General features: G+C 38.7%; 1 protein-coding gene and 1 pseudogene across 3 annotated transcripts in view; both read right to left on the bottom strand.

Moving 5' to 3' along the window:
* Positions 1-375: 375 nt before the first annotated feature.
* LOC137761655 (poly(A) polymerase alpha pseudogene) lies at positions 376-1,247 on the bottom strand (annotated as a pseudogene).
* A 5,262-nt stretch (positions 1,248-6,509) lies between these two features.
* The window catches only part of NEK7 (NIMA related kinase 7), a 136,482-nt gene continuing 120,316 nt past the window's right edge, over positions 6,510-22,675 (bottom strand). For all 3 annotated transcript variants that reach the window (XM_068541856.1, XM_068541854.1, XM_068541855.1), the window contains one exon: positions 6,510-8,817. In XM_068541856.1, the coding sequence (XP_068397957.1) occupies positions 8,707-8,817 (111 nt within the window). In that variant the 3' untranslated portion in view covers positions 6,510-8,706. The remainder of the gene's footprint in view (positions 8,818-22,675) is intronic.

Raw genomic sequence — 22,675 nt, 5'->3', positions numbered from 1 at the left:
TGGGTTGCCCCCCCCCCCCACCACCACGTTATGGGATTTGATTGTATCTGACACAGCGCTCCTCTTGCTGTGTCATTGTGGTTCCTTCTTTATGTCTTTGGTTATAGAATATCTTTTTTGGTAGGTTCCAGTCTTTTTAATTGATGGTTGTTCAGCAGTTAGGTGTGATTTTGGTGTGCTTGTCCAAGGAGGTGAGCGCAAGGTCCTACTCTGCCATTTACCCAGATTTGCTTTTTAAATGATCACAATTCCCACTGCCAACAACAATGAAAAGAGTGCATTTTCTGCATCTTCTCCGGCACCCGATGTCATCACTTTTCATGTGTACTTATTTCTTTTGCTATTGACTATTTTGTGTGTGTGTGTGTGTCTACAATCAATTTTATTTTAATATAATCTAAACACATACCGTTTAGAAAATACCAAGAAAAATTTATGTACAAGAGTTGATGCTATTGCATTTGGATAAAGCTGGCAAGTTCTTGCTACTAGCATAGCCCAGGAAACACCACCGAGGAAACCTAATATATTGGAATAGATGTTGTGGCGTTTGGCCCACAGTTTGATAGCTCTCAGGGTTAACCTGAAGTTGTCAATGTTTGGTACTAGATGTAAAATTTCATCGGTCACCCTGCAACCGTTAAGACTTCTTATGCATCTTATATCTAAACTTTTAAGCAGACTGTCATCTCTTAAGTCCAAGTCTTCTGGAATAGTCTGCAGTGCTAATCTTGCAAACAAAATATCAATCTCTATCCCATCAAAACACAGTTTGATAACTGGTACAAGTGCCTCTTCAACAGCTCTTAAATCTTTTACTTCTTCCTGTAATTTCAACTTATCATAGAACGAGGTGAAAAAGTCACTTCGATCAACATGTCTTGGTGCAACACACAATGCATCAATATCGGCACCTTTTGTATGTACTCCTAACCTATAAGATCCAAATGTAAATATTTTTCCACCAACATTTTCAATTACAGATTGTGGAAGATTCTTGATTTCACTGATTTCTCGTATCCACTCTTTTACCAGGTTATTTAATTTTCCCAAAATTAAAATCCTGCGCTGCAGTTCCTCTTCCTCTTCAAAAACGCCAAAGGGCTTCAGAGTCTCAATTAGTTTCTGGGTAAGCAGGCAGTCAGTCTCCTCGGGGGCTGCTAAGCTGATGGGAGAGGTAATGCCATACTGCTTCTGTGGCGGCTGTGTTTTTGCTGTGATCCCTGCGTTGTAACTGGAAACGGCATCGTCTCCTGCGCCGGCACCGCCCAGTCACTCCCCCCCCCCCCCCCCCCCCCCCCGCAACCGCCGCCCTGGGCATGATCCACTGAGGCGGGAGGGAGGCTGGGGGGGGGGGCCTGCCTCAGCCCTGGGTCCAACCCCACTCCCGCACCCGCTGCTTTAAGCGCTTCTCCTCCTTCTCCTTCGTCCTAACATGGCGCCCCTTGCTATTGACTATTAATTGAATTTATTCTACTGTGAATTGTCTGTTTTATATCTTTTGCTCTTTTTTCCTCCTATTTTCTTGCATTTTTACTTACGAATTTTACTAATCAATCTGAGGATATTTACCTATATGTGATTCCCAGTTTATCATTTGTATTTTGATTTTGTTTGTGGTATACGTTAACATATGATATCCATTGCCAATTATTTATGTGGTCAAAAATACAGCTATTATTTCCTTTTAGTTTCCTATCTAGATTACACAGGTCACCTACTCCCATGGTTATGCATTCTCCTAAATTTCTCCTAATTTATCTTTCTTCCTTTCTTTCCCCCTTCCTTCCTTCCTTGTTTTAATTTAGATCATTAATTTATCTGGTATTTACTTTTCTGTATAGTGTGAGGTAGAAATCTGTTTGTTTTCATCTAGTGCCTTTAAGAAAACATACATGACCATAAATGTCATTCTCTTTCATATATTAAGGTCCCACAATACTTTATGATTGACCTTTATATTTCATTCCACCACTGTTCATCCATTCCTCTGCCAATACTATACTGCTTTAAGTAGCTTTTTGGTAGGTTTTAATATGTAATAAGTCAAGTTCAGTCTATTTTTTTTTTCCATTATTTAGCTTTTTTTTTAAATTGAAGTATAGTTGATTTACAATGTTATTTTCAGGTGTATGGCAAAATGATTAAGTTTTACATATATATTCATTTTTTTCAGATTCTTTTCCCTCATAGATTATTTTTTTTTTCACACACACACACTGTATTTTATTTTTACAAGAGATAAATAGACTGACACCAAGCATTGTAAATGGATGACCACAACAAAAGCAACAATGATTGCAATTACCAAACATGAAACACACTCATACTATGTCATAATCTTGACATTCAGTCCAGTAATCCTCCACTGTAACAGCTCCTTTACTTTGCAGTGAAAATTGATTTGTATATTCTTTGCCTCTGAGTCCTTGTGGGATTTTTTTTTTTTAATTCAAACAGAAAGTCACAAAAATTATAATCATCCTCATCAGTTCGCTCAGTCCCATGTAATTAATTTTTTTTTCATCTTGATCTTTTGTTAGCACTTTTATGAGTTCATCAGTTTTTCATTAGAGTTCTGAAAATGCTTATTCATTCAGTTCAGCAGTACAGTCAGTTACCAGAAACCTGTACTTGTCAGAGTCTTTTCCATGAATTTCTTGAAGATGAAACCCTTTTATAGGAACATATTTGCAAAAGCATCAGAGTACACCCAGAACTGTCTGTAAATGAGAAAAGACTTAAAAATGACCACAGTTAAAGATTTGATGAAAGTTCATAATAATGCAGTTGACAAGAAAATTAGTTATTTCTGAGATATACATTTTAAAGTAATAACTAGGATTATGACTTATAACATTATACCAGAACATATAAGATTTTTAGAAATTTCATGTAATGTCTGAAACATTTATATTAACATATTTCCATACATATTTCCATACAAATACAAGATTTTTAGAAATTTCATGTAATGTCTGAAACATTTATATTAACATATTTCCATACAAATAACCCAATGAAAGTTTAGTATTAGTTGTTTGTTTTTTTATACTGTAATAAGTCAAGTTCAGTCTATTTTTATTTTTTAAAACTTTTTAGGCTCTTTTTATATATTTATTTTTCCATATGAACTTTGACATCATTTTATCTGGTTGCAAGAAATTATGAGATTTGGATCAACAATGCACTACTAACAAACATTATACAGTACTTGATATTTAACCTTCGCATCCAAAACACGGCCTCTTTCTCTATTCAGGATTTTCTTCATGTTCTTAAACAAGATTTTATAATTTCTTTCATATAGGTCTTATATGTTTTTCAATTATTTCTAGGTACCTTATAATTCTTAGCTATCATAAACTCTTTTCCTGTTTATATTACCAAGTTCTTGTTGCAAGTATAGGGAAAATACACACCTGCAAACCCACCATGCATCCCTCCACCCCACCTCACCCCCCCCTCATCTTTCGCTTCTTGGACAGCCAAGCTACTTCCCATCTGAAACTTCCCAGGCATTCTTCCTCTGCCTTCCAGGATCTTCCCCTTGTCTGTTCTTGGACTGACTCCTTCCCATGTTTTAGGTCTGGACTTAAATGTCACCTCCGCAGTGTCTCTTTTCCTCCACAGGAAACTTCCTCATCACAATTTACATTTACATATTTCCAGAGACGGACTTGATTTTAAATCCATGGAAACAGAGACATTTGCTCACGACTGTATTATGGGTCTGGTATATGGGGATGCTCAGTGAACACTGGTGGGGTTAGTGGAGCAATTCTTTGATCTCGTTTTTTTTTTTTATCACCTCTGCACTCCCGATCTAATATTATTTTCAGTTTCTTCACTTGCTACTTCTCTTAACCATCATTTAATCTTTAAAATTGAGCTACTACTACTCCTGGTTACCATCTACTTTTTCTCCATATGTCATCTTTTCTATTTTTACCCCAACTCGTTTTCCACTCTTCTCCTACTGAGTCGGCCACTTTGAACATCACCATGACCTCCTCATTAAGTCCAGGGTCCCAATCTCAATCCTCATTATCCTAATTTCTTTGTAACTTTTGGCAGCTGATAACTTCACGGTTTTCTTCTGGTTTAGGTTCTGTTTTTGATTCTTTTACGTCCTTACTTGTCCCTCCCTGACTGCTGCTGTTTTTGCACAACCCCCTGGAGTACTTAGCGCCACTTCCGGCACTATAAACACTATACTATTTATTAATTCAAGAAGAATAAACCGCGTGACTACCACGAGGGGGGGCGCCGTGTTAAGTGTGTAACACCACACTGAACAACACAGGAAGCATCTGTCCTCCTGGAGCTTAGGGTCTAGCAGAGTGCAAGTTAACCAAGAGTCACACAAGTAATCATTTGGGTGCAGTGGGGTCGGCACCAGAGGAAAAGTATAGGATGAGTGGCTCCTGGAAAAGTTCATTTGATGTCAGCCATGGAAGAGTAGGAGGATTACTTTCTGGCCAAAGGGGAAGAGCTATTCAAGCTGTACTGGCCCTAAGGTGAGAAAGAACTTGGGGCTCTTGGAAAACCAGTCCTGTGGGCCTAGAATGGAGAGAATTAGGCAAAAGTAGATGAAGACTGGGGTCAGAAAAGAGGCATATGGTGTTGACAACAGCTCCGTTTAGCAAGCACTCGCTTGGTACCAGGCATTGCACTTAGCCCTTTATAAAATGTATTGCAATTTAATTCTCTTGTAGTGTTATGAATTTACATCCCTACTTTATACTTGAGAAAAAGTGAGGATCAGAGAAATAACGTTATGAACAGGATTATGCTTCTGGGAGCGAAAAAAATTATTTTCTATGCATTGTAATATTCGCAATGAAAATAATTTACTTTAAAACCCCTGGTTACAAATATTAACTTTCAAGTTCTCTTTTACTCTATTATTTTTCTCTCTTAAGGATTAAAATTAGAGAAAACAGATAATGTAACAACTCCATGGACGCTTTCTGGTAAGGTTTTGTGGCAGCAATCTTTGTCAGTATGTCATCATTTTGATTTTAAAGTTAGTTACTGCAGCAGTTTGGTGGTAAAGATAGCTGTACCAACTAATAATCCATGTAAACATAGATGCCTGGTACTGACTTTTCTAATTAACAAACATACATCTGAAATAAAATTTCAAATAGTCCAACAACAGTTATCTTGAACCTAAAATTTCCTATTACTTACAATCACACATGCACACACACGGTGAGGCTGCAGGTTCCTTACTATCCGTCCTAGGTTATAAAATGAGCTATACTTCACCACAAGCTACTGGGAATGTGATCCTGATGTGTAAGGTATAACCCTCGCTCTACTACCAGCCTGGCAGATTTTACCCCATTAGGATCTTTCGGCCTCCAAGTCTCCAGGCATGGTAGCGATTGTCACTTCCTATGTGAAAAGAAGAACATTCCAACTATCTGTAATATTATTAGGGGTATACTACAGTGACTGACTGACAGGAATAGAATCTGTTGCCTGAGTTTTAGACACCTTTTATAATTTTAAGAAACTTTTCTTTTACTCAAAGACAGCAAATGATGTACCAAAGAGAACAGGGACAGGTGAAGATGTGCCTTCATTATTGAATGCATATTTAAAAGCCTACTTCTTAGGGTCTGTCAGCCCTCCACCATCACCACCGTCAACTGTTTTAATTCTTAGCCTTCTCCAAAATGATTGATAGAGTTACGGAAATGAATAAGAACTGTTTCTGTAGATTAAGTGTTAAGTGAAATAAACAGTGGTAGACTTTAGAGGAAAAAAAAATCACAGATACATAAAAATTTTTATTGTACTTATTTTTTAATTTTATATTTTTATTTATATTAGGATATTATACAATTTCAAAGCTAACAACAGAGTCTTTTTAGTATGTGTATTGGTAGCATAACAAAATAAAAGTACTTCACAAAAGAAGTCCATATTACAGTACTATTGAAATAGGAGGCATATGATAATTATGCATTCGTGGGTTATAAACATAATACATTCATTTTAAAGAAAAATATTTAATATGAATAACATTTTGGTTAAAATAAATAAGCAAATGTTAACAGCAACACCTGAAGTGTATATTGATACAAGAATGGTGTTTTGTAACAGACACTATGTAGAATGGTAAGCGGTCATGAAGTGGCTGTCCTATCTTACTAAATTCACAATCACTGCACATTGCTGAGCACTTTATTTATACAGGGATACGCTTCATCCACCATTCCTAAACCTCAGCATACGAAACAAAGTCACCCCATGTTGTGTCCTGGGGAACTGGTACCAAAGTCTAAAATAAGGGTTAGAATCAGCTGTACCTTTCATTTTACTGTTCCTCATATCAACGCAAATGTTTTACTTAATCAATACAAACATTTACTTATAAACAGAAATACAAAGAGAACATTTTATAGGTGATTATAAAAATTAATCATCTTCATAATTCTTTGAAATGATCCCGTTCAAAATTAAAATTTGTTATGTGCAGTGGTTTCTGCAAGAAAAATATGAACACTTAGATAAAGATACAATATCCAAAACAAAAAGTTTCCATATGTAGAAAACAATAATGGATTTCCCTGATCAATAAATTCTTGCCAACTATTTCCTTCCAGCAGATAGATTCACTTAAAAGAAAAGTTTAAATCTTTGCTTAGAAGTCCTGTGAGGGGTTAAGCTGATGACTTTTAGATCCATGTATCTTTAAAGATTGCAAGAAAAAGGAGTGTATCTGTTCCAACTAGAGAACATTTCATCTCCATGAATCATATTACATTAAAATGAACATGACACTAATGGTCAACAGAAACAATTCCCCTCGTCACTCTGGAGAGGAGGGTGCAGGCGTCCAGTGCGGCCAAAGTCACCAGAATCTGGGAGAAACGGCATGCCCGGCCCTCACATACAGAATGACCAGCTCTCCTCTGCCTGTCCCGGGATAAAATTACCCTCCTTTCACAACTGATTGATTAAGATACTGTAGCTGACTAAATTTAGAAAAAAAGTTTACACTTTTGCCCTTTGTACATTTTTAAAGTTTACAAATGACTCGGAAGTATTCAAATGATTGTAAGAAAAATACTTCTATGGAAAAAAATAAAACCAGCAGTTACATGGGCTAAAGGTAGGTGTTCTCTGAAGATGAGGGTTTCCTGTTGGCAGGATTATTGTCCCAAGGTTACATGGTGGCATGGCGTCCTTAGGCAGTGACTGCCACGCGCCTTTTGGCTTCACAACTCTGGGAGGAGCTGGTCGCCACTAACATGAAGGCATTCAGGGAAAACATCTCCACGACAGCATTTACTAAACTCTGCCCATTTCCTTAAACTAAACGAAGTGTTACCACCTCTGTTATCTTTATGCACGAATACAGTACTTTGCCTAAAAGCTTCTCAATAGAAATGTTTATAAAAATGCTGTTTGTTTGTGGTAGTGGCCAGTTTTCATTTCTTTAAACATGTTCTAAAGTTACAACCTTGTCGGATGAATTGAAACAGTATCGACATTCACAGCTACAGTACAGTGCACATCCCTCTTCCTAACAAGACAAGGCACATGCATACACAGTGGCCCAAATTTTCAAAATTGAAAAAAAATGTTTTCAATCCAGGAAGAGTGTTGGTATATCAAATATTTTTTTTAAGGTTATTATGTTGTCAGAAAATCTGAAACATTAGTGGATAAAATGCACATACAATATAAATAGGAAAGTAACTTGAAGAATAAAAAAAAACTTCTGAAGGGGATCAATCAGAACTTCAATAAAATCTATGAATAAAAACATATGCTTACACAATAGTGTACAATGAGTAGAGCATTTAAATTTATAAAGAAATTGAAAATAGTACTGCAGGATTATTCGAAGAATATTTTTCAAATGTACAAACAACAGTAAAAACACACAAAAAAGCCTTGGGCAATGTGCAACTTGGAAAACTACTACCACACCAGCCAAACAAATCCTTAACCACTTTTTAAATGGATTCATTTATACCATTTTAATGCAAGGAGAATTTCAAAGATATTAAAATAAAACAGAATAAAGCAGAAAACTCTTCAGTGTCTGACTCACATTTTTATCCCCAAATCTTTTCACATTTAATAGTTGCCTTTTGAATGTATAAGCTATTTTAAATCTATAAGAGTTTTAAATGCTTCTCAAATAGTTCATGTCTACATTTATCTTTAAGAATCCTATTTGAAAGCTACAATGCTTAAGAACTAAAACACATACTTCAAACTTCTAAAAATAAAATAATCACAAAAGTTCACAACTGTGTTCATCTCAAACGTCCATAAATGACTGGAGAGCAGCACACAAGGCACATGTTCAGATACCTTCCTCAGGCTGCACGTCTGTCCCAATGGGGCCAAGCTGAGCCACCAACAATTGGCACTGAGAGTCTATCTGAACACGACTTATCAGCACAACACTCAAAATAATTCTGAAAATCTTTAGCCATTAAAAACCATCATGTTCCGTTTGCTCTCCTAACACGCAGTCTGATTATCCCAAAGTCATTGGGGTTTGCAAGAAGGTGACTTAAATTGGTACAAAATGAAGCTTAGATGAAAACTGGTTAAGGAATCAAAGCGCACTAGCTCTGAAATATTAATCTTAACACCCAAGAACAGGGAGGTATGATTTGCACAGAAATACTTGAACTCGTGTTGCTTACGTCCTCCATGCCGTCCATGCGCTCAGCTGCTGGCCATGCAGGCGTGCATCCTCTTGGCCACGTCGTACACATACGTGATGTCTGGTCGCTTTTCTGGGTCTGGGTTGATGCACATGTTCACCAACTGCCGCAGCTGCAAAGACAGAACAGACAACCTGCTTCAGGAAACCACTCTGGTCGGACAGTAACAAGGAACACACTTTGAACAGCTACAGGCTTACAGGGCAAGTGTTCTGCTAAATGTTTACTTGGCTGGAAATATATGTGACCGCTGTCAATAACTTTACAATTAGCTGAAGGATCTAAGAAGTATATTCATTGGTGAGTGTTAAGGTCAAGCAAGGAGCATTCTCCACAATCAGAGGCTTTACAATGATCTTATGATCTTTCAAAGAAGTTTAATCAGAAGACAGAAGTCATGAAAGACAGTAAGTTTTAAACTCTTAAGTCTCCAAATTAACTGAAGATCTCTACACATTTATTTGATCTAGAGTTTACTACAATAGCCTTGATAGTAAGTTTAAATTTTAATAGCTTACTGTATATCTAAATTTATACAAGGAAATTAGGATAAATGGCTATCGCATACATTTATCATAAACCAATTTATATATTTGTATATATATATAAAGTTTTTATTAGTTTTAAAGTAAAAGCACTCCTCCAAACTAAGAATAATAAATTAAAGGCAAGCTAAGTAACAAATAGTATTCTAATTCTCAACTGTATGCAGTAGTACTTATACCCTCATTTTATAGATGAGAGGACTGAGGTTTACTTATTTATTGGGCGGGCCAAAAGGTTCGTTTGGTTTTCTGCGTAAGATGGCTCTAGTAGCACTTAGTTGTCTTTAACCTCATCCAAAACAATTCTGTTAGATTGTATGTGACACCTGTCATATCAGCGTGCATTTAAGAAAAGACTTATCAAAGTTGGTAAATTTTTGTGTAGCCATTTTAATATTGAAGATGGAAGAAAAAAAGCAACATTTTCAGCATTTTATGCTTTATTATTTCAAGGAAGGTAAAAATGCAACTGAAACGCACAAAAACATTTGTGCAGTGTATGGAGGTGTTGTGACTGATCGAATGTGTCAAAAGTGGTCTGCAAAGTTTGGTGCTGGAGATTTCTCACTGAATGATACTCCATGGTCGGGTAGGCCAGTTGAAGTTGACAGCAATCAACTCAAGACACTAATTGAGAACAATCAACGTTATACCACGCGGGAGATAGCCAACATACTCAAAATATCCAAATCAAGCACTGAAAATCATTTGCACCAGCTTGGTTATGTGAATTGCTTTGATGTTTGGGTTCCACATCGGTTAAGTGAAAAAAAACCTTCTTGACGGTATTTCCACATGCAATTCTCTACTTAAACGTAATGAAAACATTCCATTTTTAAAGCAAATTGTGACAGGCGATGAAAAGGGGATGCTGTACAACAATGTGGAACGGAAGAGATCGTGGGGCAAGTGAAATGAACCATCACCAACCACACCAAAGGCCGGTCTTCATCCAAAGAAGGTGATGTTGTGTATATGGTGGGATTGGAAGGGAGTCCTCTATTATGAGCTCCTTCTGGAAAACAAAATGATGAATTCCAACAAGTACTGCTCCCAGTTAGACCAACCGAAAGCAGCACTCGACAAAAAGTGTCTGGAATTAGTCAAGAGAAAACACATAATCTTCCATCAGGATAACGCAAGACCGCATGTTTCTTTGATGACCAGGCGAAAACTGTCACAGCTTGGCTGGAAAGTTCTGATTCATCCACCATATTCACCAGACATTGCACCTTCGGATTTCCATTTATTTCTGTCTTTACAAAATTCTCTTAATGGAAAAAATTTCAATTCCCCAGAAGACTGTAAAAGGCACCTGGAACAGTTCTTTACTCAAAAACATAAAAAGTTTTGGGAAGATGGAATTATGAAGTTGCCTGAAAATTGGCAGAAGGTAGTGGAACAGAAGGGTGAATACGTTGTTTGATAAAGTTGTTGGTGAAAATGAAAAATGTGTCTTTTATTTTTACTTAAAAACTGAAGGCACTTTTTGGAGAACCCAATACATCACAGAAAAAAGCACATTTCGACAAATTAAGAAAATATCCTTCCGTCTGATCCTACAGCCAATGAGTGAAGAATACAGAATTTTATTCTTAATTCTAAGTGCCAGGGTTTATGAAAACACACGTCTTCGTAATCTGGTCTTTCCCAGATGACAAGCCAAATCAAGAGGAAGAACCAGATTCTTTAGCATTTAAGTGTATCTTTAGAAGTTATTCAGATATTCTGAACACTTGCATTAACTCTTTTTCGCCAGTATAAAAGCACTTAAATTATCAAATTACTGTAATTTCTTCACAGTCCTCAACTTCCACCATGAAGATTTTTTTCATCTGGAGGAAACAGAAGCTGGTGATAAAATCTGGGCTGAGTCTGTTAACAGTGCGACGAAGAAGGCCACCACCAGTGAGAAAAGTCAGCTGGAAAGAAGGTGTGTGGAAGGAGGCCCCCAGAGGAGGGGAGAGGAGGGGAGGAGACGGACGGGGCTGTGGAAGCCAGGCTCGCTCACGGCACCTGCAGCCCTGCGCCCTGAGGTAAGGCACTGTCTCCCGAGGTTTATTTCTTCATCTATTCAAGGAGGAGGCTGGAGTAGATAACCTATAAGGATTCTTCTAGCTCTAGCCCCTAGGTTATATGATTCTACCAGAAAGAAGTTTAATGACACAACTTCACATCTAGAAGTTCAACAACGCTGACGGTTAATGGTAGACCCACTGGGAGGGTCTGAGGATTTCAATTTCTATTCTTTGCAATGGTGCAGAGGATAGTATTCAACATTCTAAGGGGTATGGCCGTACACAAGGCATCTTACTATGGTGACCTAAGAGAGATTTAAATCAGAAAGAGGTTGGCATTTTACCCATTAAAACAAAAACAAATACATCCAGTTACACACAATATAGAAAACAGTAGGAAAACTATTTATAACGATACTTATATTTAAAAAGACAATGTTTTCTAACACGTCACCTAGTTGTCAGAAATTTTGTTTAGAGATGAAAATGATAAAAGGAGCAGAAAGGATAACTGTGGTACCAAAATTAATTCTATTTAACCAAGGTACAAGCAGATGCAATAGCCATTTTTTGACTGAATGAAACTGCTGCACCCTTCAGGCTAGTCAAAAAAACCTCACTTTTCCTGCATAGTAATTCAGAATAGGGTGAACTTTCCAACCTACTGTAGCAAATGCTTGGCCCTCACATGCTCCCGCCATGAGGATTACAGACAGACCAATGCAGGTGCAGCTGAAGGAGACAGGCTCTCTGGCTCCCCGGGTGGAAGACGAGAGCCAGAAGTGATCGAAAGGGGAAGGGACCAAGAGTGGGGGAAACGGAGAGGTGGCTGAGCAGCCTGAGCAGAGGGACAGGCTTCACAGGGACACCAGGCGAAGCAGAAACCCACGGCAGATGGAGCCAGGACAACCCACCACTCGCTTTTTCCTCCCCATTTATGTGGCTCAATCTCCTTCAGATACGTGGTTTATTTTCTCATAAAGACTTTTCCGGGGGGAGGAGACGAGATGGCAGAGTAGAAGGATGTAAGCTCACCTCGTCTTATGAAAACACCAAAATCACAACTAACTGCTGAACAACCATCGAGAAAAAAATTCTGGAACCTACCAAAAAAGATATCCTACATCCAAACACAAGGAAGAAGCTACAACGAGACGGAAGGAGGGGCGCAATCGTAATACAATCAAATCCCATACCCGCTAGGTGGGTGAGACACAAACTGGAAGTAATTATATCACAGAGGTTTTCCCAGAGGAGTGAAAGTTCTGAGCCCCATGTCAGGCTCCCCAGCCTGGGTGTCTGGCAACAGGAGGAGGAACCCCCAGAGCATCTGGCTTTGAAGGCCAGTGGGGTTTGATCACAGGAACTCCACAGGACTAGGGAAACAAACTCCACACTTGGAAGGCACACATAAGGTCTCGTGCACACCAGAACCAGGGGAAAAAGCAGTGACCTCATATGAGTCTGGGCCAGACCTACCTGCTGGTATTGGAGGGTCTCCTGCGAAGGTGGGGGGTGGCTTTGGCTCACTGTGGGGAAAAAGACACTGACAGCGGCAGTTCTGGCAAGTACTCATTGGCATGAGCACTCCTGAAGGCCACCATTTTCTCACCAAGACCTGGCTCCACCCAATAGCCTATAGGCTCCAGTGCTGGGATGCTTCAGGCCAAATGACCAACAGGGCGGGACCACAGCGCCACCCATCAGCAGAAAGTCTTCCAGAGGCCACAGCTGCCTGCTAAACACACCCCTTGACATGGCCCTGCCCACCAGAGGGAAAAGACCAGGCTCCACCCACCAGTGGGCAGGAACCAGTCCCTCCCACCAGGCAGCCTGCACAAGCCTCTCAGATCAGCCTCATCCACTAGGGGGGCAGACGGCAGAAACAAGAACTGCAACCCTGCAGCCTGCAGAATGGAAACTGCAATCACAGAAAGTAAGACAAAATGAGAAGGCAGTAGACTATGTCCCAGAAAAAGGAACAAGATAGAACCCCGGAAGACAAACTCAGTGGAGATAGGAAATCAACACAAAAAAGAATTCAGAGTAATGAGAGTGAAGATGATCCACGACCTCGGAAAAAGAATGGAGGCAAAGAGCGAGAAGACGCAAGAAATGTTTAACAAAGACCTAGAAGAACTAAAGAACAAGCAAACAGAGATGGACAATACAATAACTGAAATGAAAAATACGCTAGAAGGCAACAAGAGCAGAGTAACTGAGGGAGAACAGATAAGTAACCTGGAAGACAGAATGGTGGAAATCACTGCTGCAGAACAGAATAAGGAGTAAAGAATGAAAAGAAATGAAGACGCTCTAAGAGACCTCTGGGACAACATTAAATGCACCAACATTCGCATTATAGGGGTCTCAGAAGGAGAAGAGAGAGAGAGAGAAAGGACCTGAGAAAATATCTGAAGAGCTTATAGCTGAAAACTTCCCTAACATGGTAAAGGAAACAGTCACCCAAGTCGAGGAAGTGCAGAGAGTCCCAGGCAGGATGAACCCAAGGAGAAACATGCCAGGACACACAGTAATCAAATTGACAAAAATTAAAGACAAAGAAAAAATATTGAAAGTAAGAAGTGAAAAGCAAAAAATAACATACAAGAGAACTCCCATAAGGTTATCAGCTGATTTTTCAACAGAAACTCTGCAGGCCAGAAGGGAGTGGCATGATATATTTAAAGTGATGAAAGGGAAGAACCTACAAAGAAGAATACTCTACCCAGCAAGGCCCTCATTCAGATTTGACAAAGAAGTCAAAAGCTTTTAGACAAGCAAAAGCTAAGAGAATCCAGCACCACCAGACCAGCTTTGCAACAAATGCTAAAGGAACTTCTCTAGGCGGAAAAGAAAAGGTCACAACTAGAAACAAGAATATTATGAATGGAAAAGCTCACCAGTAAAGGCAAACATACAGTAAAGGTAGGAAATCATCCACACAGAAATATGATATCACAACCAGCAATCGTGAGAAGGTACACATGCAGGATATTGGAAATGCATTTGAAATTAAAAGACAAGCAACTTAAAATAATCTGTTTATATAAAGACTGCTATACCAAAACTTCACGGTAACCACAAAACAAAACTCTACAATAGACACACACACAAAAAAACAAAAAGGAATCCAAACACAACACTAAAGTTAGTCATCAAATTACAAGAGAAGAGAACAAAAGAGGAAGGGAAGAAAAAAGACCTACAAAAACAAACCCAAAACAATTAACAAAATGGCAATAAGGACATACATGTCAATAATTACCTTAAACATAAACAGATTAAACACTCCAACCAAAAGACACAGACTGGCTGAATGGATACAAAAACAAGACCCGTATATATGCTGTCTACAAGAGACCCACGTCAGACCTAGGGACACATATACAGACTGAAAGTGAGGGGATGGAGAAAGGTATTCCATGCAAATGGAAATCAAAAGAAAGCTGGAGTAGCAACACTCATATCAGACAAAACAGACTTTAAAATAAAGACTGTTGCAAGAGACAAAGAAGGACACTACATAGTGATCAGGGGATCAATCCAAGAAGAAGATAGAACAATTATAAATATATATGCACCCAAGATAGGAGCACCTCAATATATAAGGCAAATACTAACAGCCATACGAAGGAGAAATCGACAGTAACACAAAAATAGTGGGGAAATTTAATACTCCACTTTCATCAATGGACAAATCTTCAAGACAGAAAATTAATAAGGAAACACAGGCCTTAAATGACACATTAGACCAGATGTACTTACTTGACATTTATAAAGCATTCCATCCAAAAGCAGCAGAATACACATTCTTTTCAAGTGCGCATGGAACACTCTCCAGGATAGATCACATACTGGGCCACAAAATGAGCCTCAGTAAATTTAAGAAAATTGAAATCATATCATGCATCTTTTCAGAACACAATGCTGTGAGATTAGAAATCAAGTACAAGAAAAAAAACTGTAAAAGACATAAACACACGGAGGCTAAACATTATGCTACTAAACAACCACTGAAGAAATCAAAGAGGAAATCCAAAAATACCTAGAGACAAATGAAAACGAAAGCATGAGGTAAAAGCAGTTCTAAGAGGGAAGTTTATAGAAATACAAGCTTACCTCAGGAAACAAGAAAAATCTCAAATAAACAATCTAACCTTACACCTAAAGGAACGAGAGAAGGAAGAACAAACAAAACACAAAGTTAGCAGAAGGACAGAAATCATAAAGATCAGAGCAGAAATAAATGAAATAGAAACAAAACAATAGCAAAGATCAAGGAAACTAAAAAGCTGGTTCTTTGAAAAGATAATAAACAAAACTGATAAACCTTTAGCCAGATTCATCATGAAAAAAAGGCAGAGGGCTCAAATCAACAAAATTAGAAATGAAAAAGAAGTTACAACGGACACCACAGAAATAAAAAGGACTCTAAGAGACAACTACAAGCAACTTCATGCCAATAAAATGGACAACCTAGAAGAAATGGACAAATTCTTAGCAAGGTATAATCTCCCAAGACTGAACCAGGAAGAAATTGAAAATATAAACAGACCAATCACAAGTACTGAAATTGAAACTGTGATTAAAAAACTCCCAATAAGCAAAAGTCCAGGACCAGATGGCTTCACAACTGAACAACCGAATTCTATCAAACATCTAGAAAAGAGTTACTACCTACCCTTCTGACACTATTCAAAAAATTTGCAGAGGAAGAAATACTTCCGAACTCTATGAGGCCATCATCACCCTGATACCAACGTCAGACAAAGATATCACACAAAAAGAAAATTCCAGGCCAGTATCACTGATGACCACAGATGCAAAAATCCTCAACAAAATACTAGCAAACCAACTCCAACAATACATTAAAAGGATCATACACCATGATCAACGGGGGTATCCCAGGCATGCAAGGAATTTTCAAGGTCTGCATATCAATCCATGTGAATCCACGTGAACCAATCCACGTGAATCCATCATCAACCAACTGAAGAATAAAAACCATATGATCCTGTCAATAGAGGCAGGAAAAGCTTTTGGTAAAAATCAACATCCATTTACGATAAAAACTCTCCAGAAAATGGGCATAAAGGGAACATACCTCAACATAATGAAGGTCATATTCGGCAAAACCACAGCTAACATCATGCTCAATGGAGAGAAGCTGAGAGCATTTCCCCTAAGATCAGGAACAAGACAAGGATGTCCACTCTTGCTCACCACTTCTATTTGACATAGTTTTGGAAGTCTTAACCACAGCAATCAGAGCAGAAAAAGAAATAAAAGGAATCCAAACTGGAAAAGAAGGGGTAAAACTGTCACTGTCTGCAGATGACATGATTGTCTACACAGAAAATCCTAAAAACGCTAACAGAAAACTACTAGAGCTCATCAATGAATTCGGCAAAGTGGCAGAATACAAAATTAATACGCAGAAACCTGTTGCATTTCTATACGCTAACAACAAAAGATCCAAAAAAGAAACCCAGGAAACAGTCCCATTTACCAGCACATCTAAAACAACAAAATACCTAGGAATAAACCTACCTAAGGCGGCAAAAGACCTGTACTCTGAAAACTATAAGATGCTGCTGAAAGAAATAGAAGATGACACAAACGGATGGAAAGATATATCATGTTCTTGGACTGGAAGAATCAATATTGTGAAAATGACTATACTACCCAAAGCAATCTACAGATTCAATGCAATCCCTATCAAACTACCAATGGCATTTTTCACAGAACTAGAACAAAAATTTTTTTAATTTGTATGGAGACACAAAAGACCCCGAATAGCCAAAACAATCCTGAGAAAGAAAACGGAGCTGGAGGAATCAGGCTCCCTGACTTCAGATTATACTACAAAGCTACAGTCATCAAAACAGTATGGTACTGGCACAAAAACAGAAATATAGATCAATGCAACAGGACAGAAAGTCCCAAGATAAACTCATGCACCTATGGTCACCTAATCTGTGACAAAGGAGGCAAGAATATACAATGGAGAAAAGACAGCCTCTTCAACAAGTGGTGCTGGGAAAACTGGACAGCTACATGTAAAAGAATGAAATTAGAACATTGTCTAACACCACACAGAAAAATACACTCAAAATAGACCAAAGACCTACATGTAAAACCAGATACTACAAAACTCTTAGAGCATAACATAGAGCATTCTCTGACATAAATTGCTGCAGTATCTTTTTTGATCCTTCTCCCAGAGTAATGGAAATAAAAACAAAAATAAACAAATGGGATCTAATTAAACTCAAAAGCTTTTGCACAGCAAAGAAAACCCCAGAATGGGAGAAAATATTTGCAAACAATGCGACTGACAAAGGATTAATCTCCAAAATTTACAAACTGCTCATGCAGCTCAATGTCAAAAACGAAAAAAACAACCCTATCAAAAAATGGGCAGAATATATAAACAGACAGTTCTCCAAAGAGGACATACAGATGGCCGAGAGGCACATGAAAGGATGCTCAACATCACTAACATCAGAGAAATGCAAATCAAATGAGATATCACCTCACAGCAGTCGGAATGGTCATCATCAAAAATTCTATAAACAATAAATGCTGCAGAGGGTGTGGAGAGAAGGGAACCCTCCTACACTGTTTCTGGGACTATAAATTGGTGCAGCCACCATGGAGAACATTATGGAGGTTCTTTGAAAAACAAAAACAAAAAATAGAGCTCCCATATGATCCAGCAATCCCACTCCTGGGCATGTATCTGGAGAAAACCATAATTCAGAAAGATCCATGTACCCTAATGTTCACTGCAGCACAATCTGCAATAGCCAGGACGTGGAAGCAACCTAAATGTTCACTGACAGATCAATGGATAAAGAAGATGTGGTACATATATATACAATGGAATATTACTCAGCCATAAAAAAGAATGAAATGATAACTATCTGCAGCAACATGGATGGACCTGGAGATTATCATACTAAGGGAAGTCAAGACAGAAAAAGACAAATATCATAGGATACTGCTTATACGCAGAACCTAAGAAAAAAACGATACAAATGAACTTATTTACAAAACAGAAACAGATTCACAGACTTAGAAAACTTATGGTTACTGGGGGGAATGGTGGGGGGAGGGATAAATTGGGAGTTTGGGATTGACATTAAAATGGATAACCAACAAGGACCTACTGTATAGCACAGGGAACTCTACTCAATATTCTGTGATACTGAGCGTGTGTCTCAAGACTATGAGACTCAACGCTTCTTTGGCATCTTCACCTGAGCCACGTCACCTGTTCCTTCAGCATCAGAAGAATCGTTTTTTCTCTTCTCAATTCTGTCACTGGAATCTCTTCCAGAATCTGAACTTTGCACATCAGTAACTAGGACCCAGGTGGCTCTGAATGAATATTTAATGAGTGAATGTTGAGTCTGTTATTCTTCTAAAATTTCAGTCTCTCCTCATCTGCGGATTCCTTCACCACAGTATGTAAGTACAGTTAAGTCTGTCCACGGAACTCCTCCTAACTGCTGCTGCACCTCATTTATTTGCTCTAAAACTAAGCTCAAGGGTGAATAGAATCTGAACTCACTACCTCGAGTTCCTGAGCCCGTTGCAGCCTCCTTTTCGGGCCCTCACCCCCAGCGGCAGCGCACTGCCCCACCATGGCCGAGGCGGGCGGCGTGTGCAGGCGCTACATCTAACGGCCTCCTCCTCCTCCTTCCTGCCAGGCTGACGGCCCGCCGTGCCCTGGCTGCGAGTCCCTCCTCCCCTGGCTCCCTGACACCTTGCTGGTTCTCCTCCAGCTTCTCGGACTTTTCCTTCTAATTTTCTGTGTAGGTTTAAGGTTTGTCATCCTCTGACAATCCCTCCAGTGCCGGTGGGCCCCAAAGCGCTTTCCTTACCCCTTTTCCCTCTTCCCTCCGCCTTCTTATCCTGCGTCGTCTTCTTCTGTGCTGCAGCCACTGCCGCGCACCGAGGGTCACCAGACCTCCTCAGGGGCCCCATCCATGCACCCGCCCCACCACTGCCCTCTGAACACATCTACCCACACAGACGTTAACACCTCATGTGAAACGTGTTCATTCAGAACTGAGATCTTATTCTTCATCTCCCCAGACCAGTTCTTCCTGTCTTGGGCAGTGCCTCCCATTTCTGAAGCCAGAATCTGAAATTTGTACAGACCCTCATCACACTTCCTGCCCCCCTGCCCAACAATCACCAGCTGAGTCCTACTGGCTGAGAAGACGCACTGTTCCTGTCACAGTCTCCACCACTACGGTACCGGAACACTCCTCCACTGAGAGCTTGCGTCCTTTTACCAGCTTGGCCTTTTGCTCTGGATCCCTCGTGATGATGCCTGATGCAGCTTCCCACACATACTGATCATCCAGTAACACTCAATGGTTTAATTTCAGATCATTACCACTAGAAAGTGATGTCACGTGGGTTAAGGTGGTGAGATGCTTCAGCTTTGAACAAAGGTGTCAGCCTGACTTGCTGCTTGCTTTCCCTTAAGTAAATCAGCAGAATAGAACCTATCACTGCAGGTCTCTGTCAAGGAATACATAATGGTGTACTGAATATTCAAAGACTGGACTATTCAAAAAATGTGAACTCAGAGAGTACTGAGATGTGTGCTACACAGCTCCTATCAAACCTGCTAAGAGGATGAAAATTTAGAGAAGACCTGGTAAGGAATACAATTCACCCTTGTAACTTTGGATCATCTATGATGTACCCTTTAATCAAATTGGGCCACCAGAAGGCTGCATGGTGGGAGCACACTGGTTCATCCTGCTGCTAAAGCACCTTTCCAAAACCATGCTTTAATGCTTGCCTTTGGCTTTTACCAAAAATCACTTAGGTATTTATTGTGTAATTGCTGTGTAAGACAATGCCGGTATATCACTCACAGACCCTTACAGGAGATACTCCTATCATAACTTAGTAGGAGAAAACTCTGTTCTCTCTGAAGAACAGGTACACTTGCTCCTTAAACACAGAAACGGTTTGCTTACTGTTTTCCGCAGAGCCATGACAGAAATGCACAGATCTGCCTCAGTGGCTCTGTTGGCTGGGAGGCAAGGTATATGTACATGCCCCTTCTCTCCTTGGTCCTGAATTGGACTTCTGTTCTATTTTAATAACCTGTAAGTCGTGTCTTTTATTGTAAGTTATCTCAAATCCTTTTAGAAAAATGGTGGATTGTAAACATGTTATGGGAGATTTATACAGGCCCGAATTCTTAACTTGATAGAGTTTTCTCTGATATAACTATTGGTTGTTCTAAAGATACATCTATATAGACATATTAAACTAGTGGGGGGGGGGGGAATCAGTTGCAATAGTCTTTTGGCAAAGCAAGGGGAGAAAAAAAAATCACAACAAATAACTTACTACTTTTATATTACAAATGGCCATGGACCCACTTTAGCTATTTAACAACTAAAAAGTTGGAGACTGTCTAGCAAAGGTAAGGGTTTTTTCTCTTCCTCTAATTAATGACTGTTCAACCCTACTATACCATCTCTTATGTTGTTCCTATATTCTAATGTGACTACCTCCAAAGAAAATGTACTTGAATTTTCACAGGGAACAATTTTTTTATATCAGGTTATGAATTTACACAGTGACATGATGAATCATAAAAAAAAATGCCTCTAAGTTTTCTATCAGTCAGACATTACACATAATCAAAAAGAAATAATTATCTTAGTGATCTCCCTCAGTATTAGTCTTACATTAAAAAAAAAAAAAACAAAACAGTTCCTGCAAACCTCTGGAAGAAACTACCTTAAAAATCCTGAACAACTATATAACACTTTGAGATGATTCTAAGTACTACTACATTATTAACTACGTTCAAGGAAGACATATGTTCATATAATCACTTTAAGAATTTTATATATATTCCTATATGTCAGGCTTTAATTTCTAATAATATTGTCAGGCAATCACTTGCTCAAAAAAATTTTGTGTTTAAATTGAGGGAATTAGCTTTCCATTTATTACTTTATAGAAATAACTCCAAAATCAGTAGATATTACATTAATAAAAATAAACAGGAGTATGTAAAAGAGACATTTCATGGTTTACGGTACCCCGAGAAAATTGTTTAGTTTGCATTACTTTACATGTTTGTAAAAACACGTACTTTGTTGTTGTTTTTAAATTGTTTTATAGGACAAGTTAAAAATAAAGGTCTGAATATGTAGGAGCCTTCAGAAAAATCAGAGAAGAAATAACTGTGTAATGCAGATGTTTAAGGGACATTTAAAAAGCAACACAAACATTTAAGGGAGGAGAAGCATATAAAATAAAAATAAAATGAATTCTCTCCAACATTTCTAAAGGATTATGAAATCATAAGCCACATGGAAATTAACGAATGAAGCAGAGAAAATGCAAATATATTCTGATCTATATATGTCTAAAGAAATATCAAAGCATATAGGTTGGTACCAAAAATATTAAAAGAAGAGAGTGTTAACAGTCACTGTTGTCAGGGCGATAACCCACTTAAGCATCAAGTTCAGTTGCATACAGGTGATGAAAACAGGGCTCTCTGTGCATCGTGGCGCAAGGTCACGGACACAACTCTCGATAGAGTAACAAAGACCCTGCTCTTGGTACTGCTTCTCTTCCACCCCATCCTAATCCCTCTGAGACCAGTTACGGTTTATCAGTCTCCCAGACACACCCAGTTTCCATCTACACAAGGACACATTTTAGCACCCCAAAGTGGGTCTAACACATTAACGCGCACTATGTTTCGAAGCTTTAGATGTTTATACAAAATGAGGAGGCAGATCCAATGCATATGCCAAAGCATCACTAGTGACTGACTTGGCGGGGGAGGGAAGGGAAAAGAAAGCCCTCCTACACAGATACGTTACAAGGTAATGTTATGGCTCCGTTCCACAGAAAAATCATTCAGTGTCTTCTGAAAACTGTGAAACGTCTTTAGAAAGTTACATGGTTTCACGGGATCCCACAGGATGCGTAAAATACGGGGCACCACTTTGGATTCGTCTTCAAGGAGCAAGTCCCCAGCGTCACGTCAGAAGCATACGTGAACAAAGGGCCTACTTAAATATATTTTTTAAACAAAAATGAAACATTTAAAGCTTAAAGATCTAATGTTATATGGCAACTTTAAGTAAGGTGGTCAATTGATATTATAAATGATGAGAGTTTCAAACTTACTAAAACCATTTTTAGGAAGGAAAATCAAATGTTATTAATAGTGTTTGAGATAACGCTCAATGTTAAGTTAATTTTAATAAATAATGGCACAGTTATAGATTATATTTAATATTATTAGATATCTCATTCTACATTTTAAAGTAAAATACTCTCATCTCACTTAGCATTGGATTACGTAACTCTAAGAACGAGAGAAATATTTGTGAAAACA

The sequence above is a fragment of the Eschrichtius robustus genome, chromosome 3, assembly GCF_028021215.1.
Source record: "Eschrichtius robustus isolate mEscRob2 chromosome 3, mEscRob2.pri, whole genome shotgun sequence".
Taxonomy (NCBI): domain Eukaryota; kingdom Metazoa; phylum Chordata; class Mammalia; order Artiodactyla; family Eschrichtiidae; genus Eschrichtius; species Eschrichtius robustus.
The sequence above is the reverse complement of the archived record's forward strand: the minus strand, read 5'-3'. Positions and strand labels throughout refer to the sequence as shown.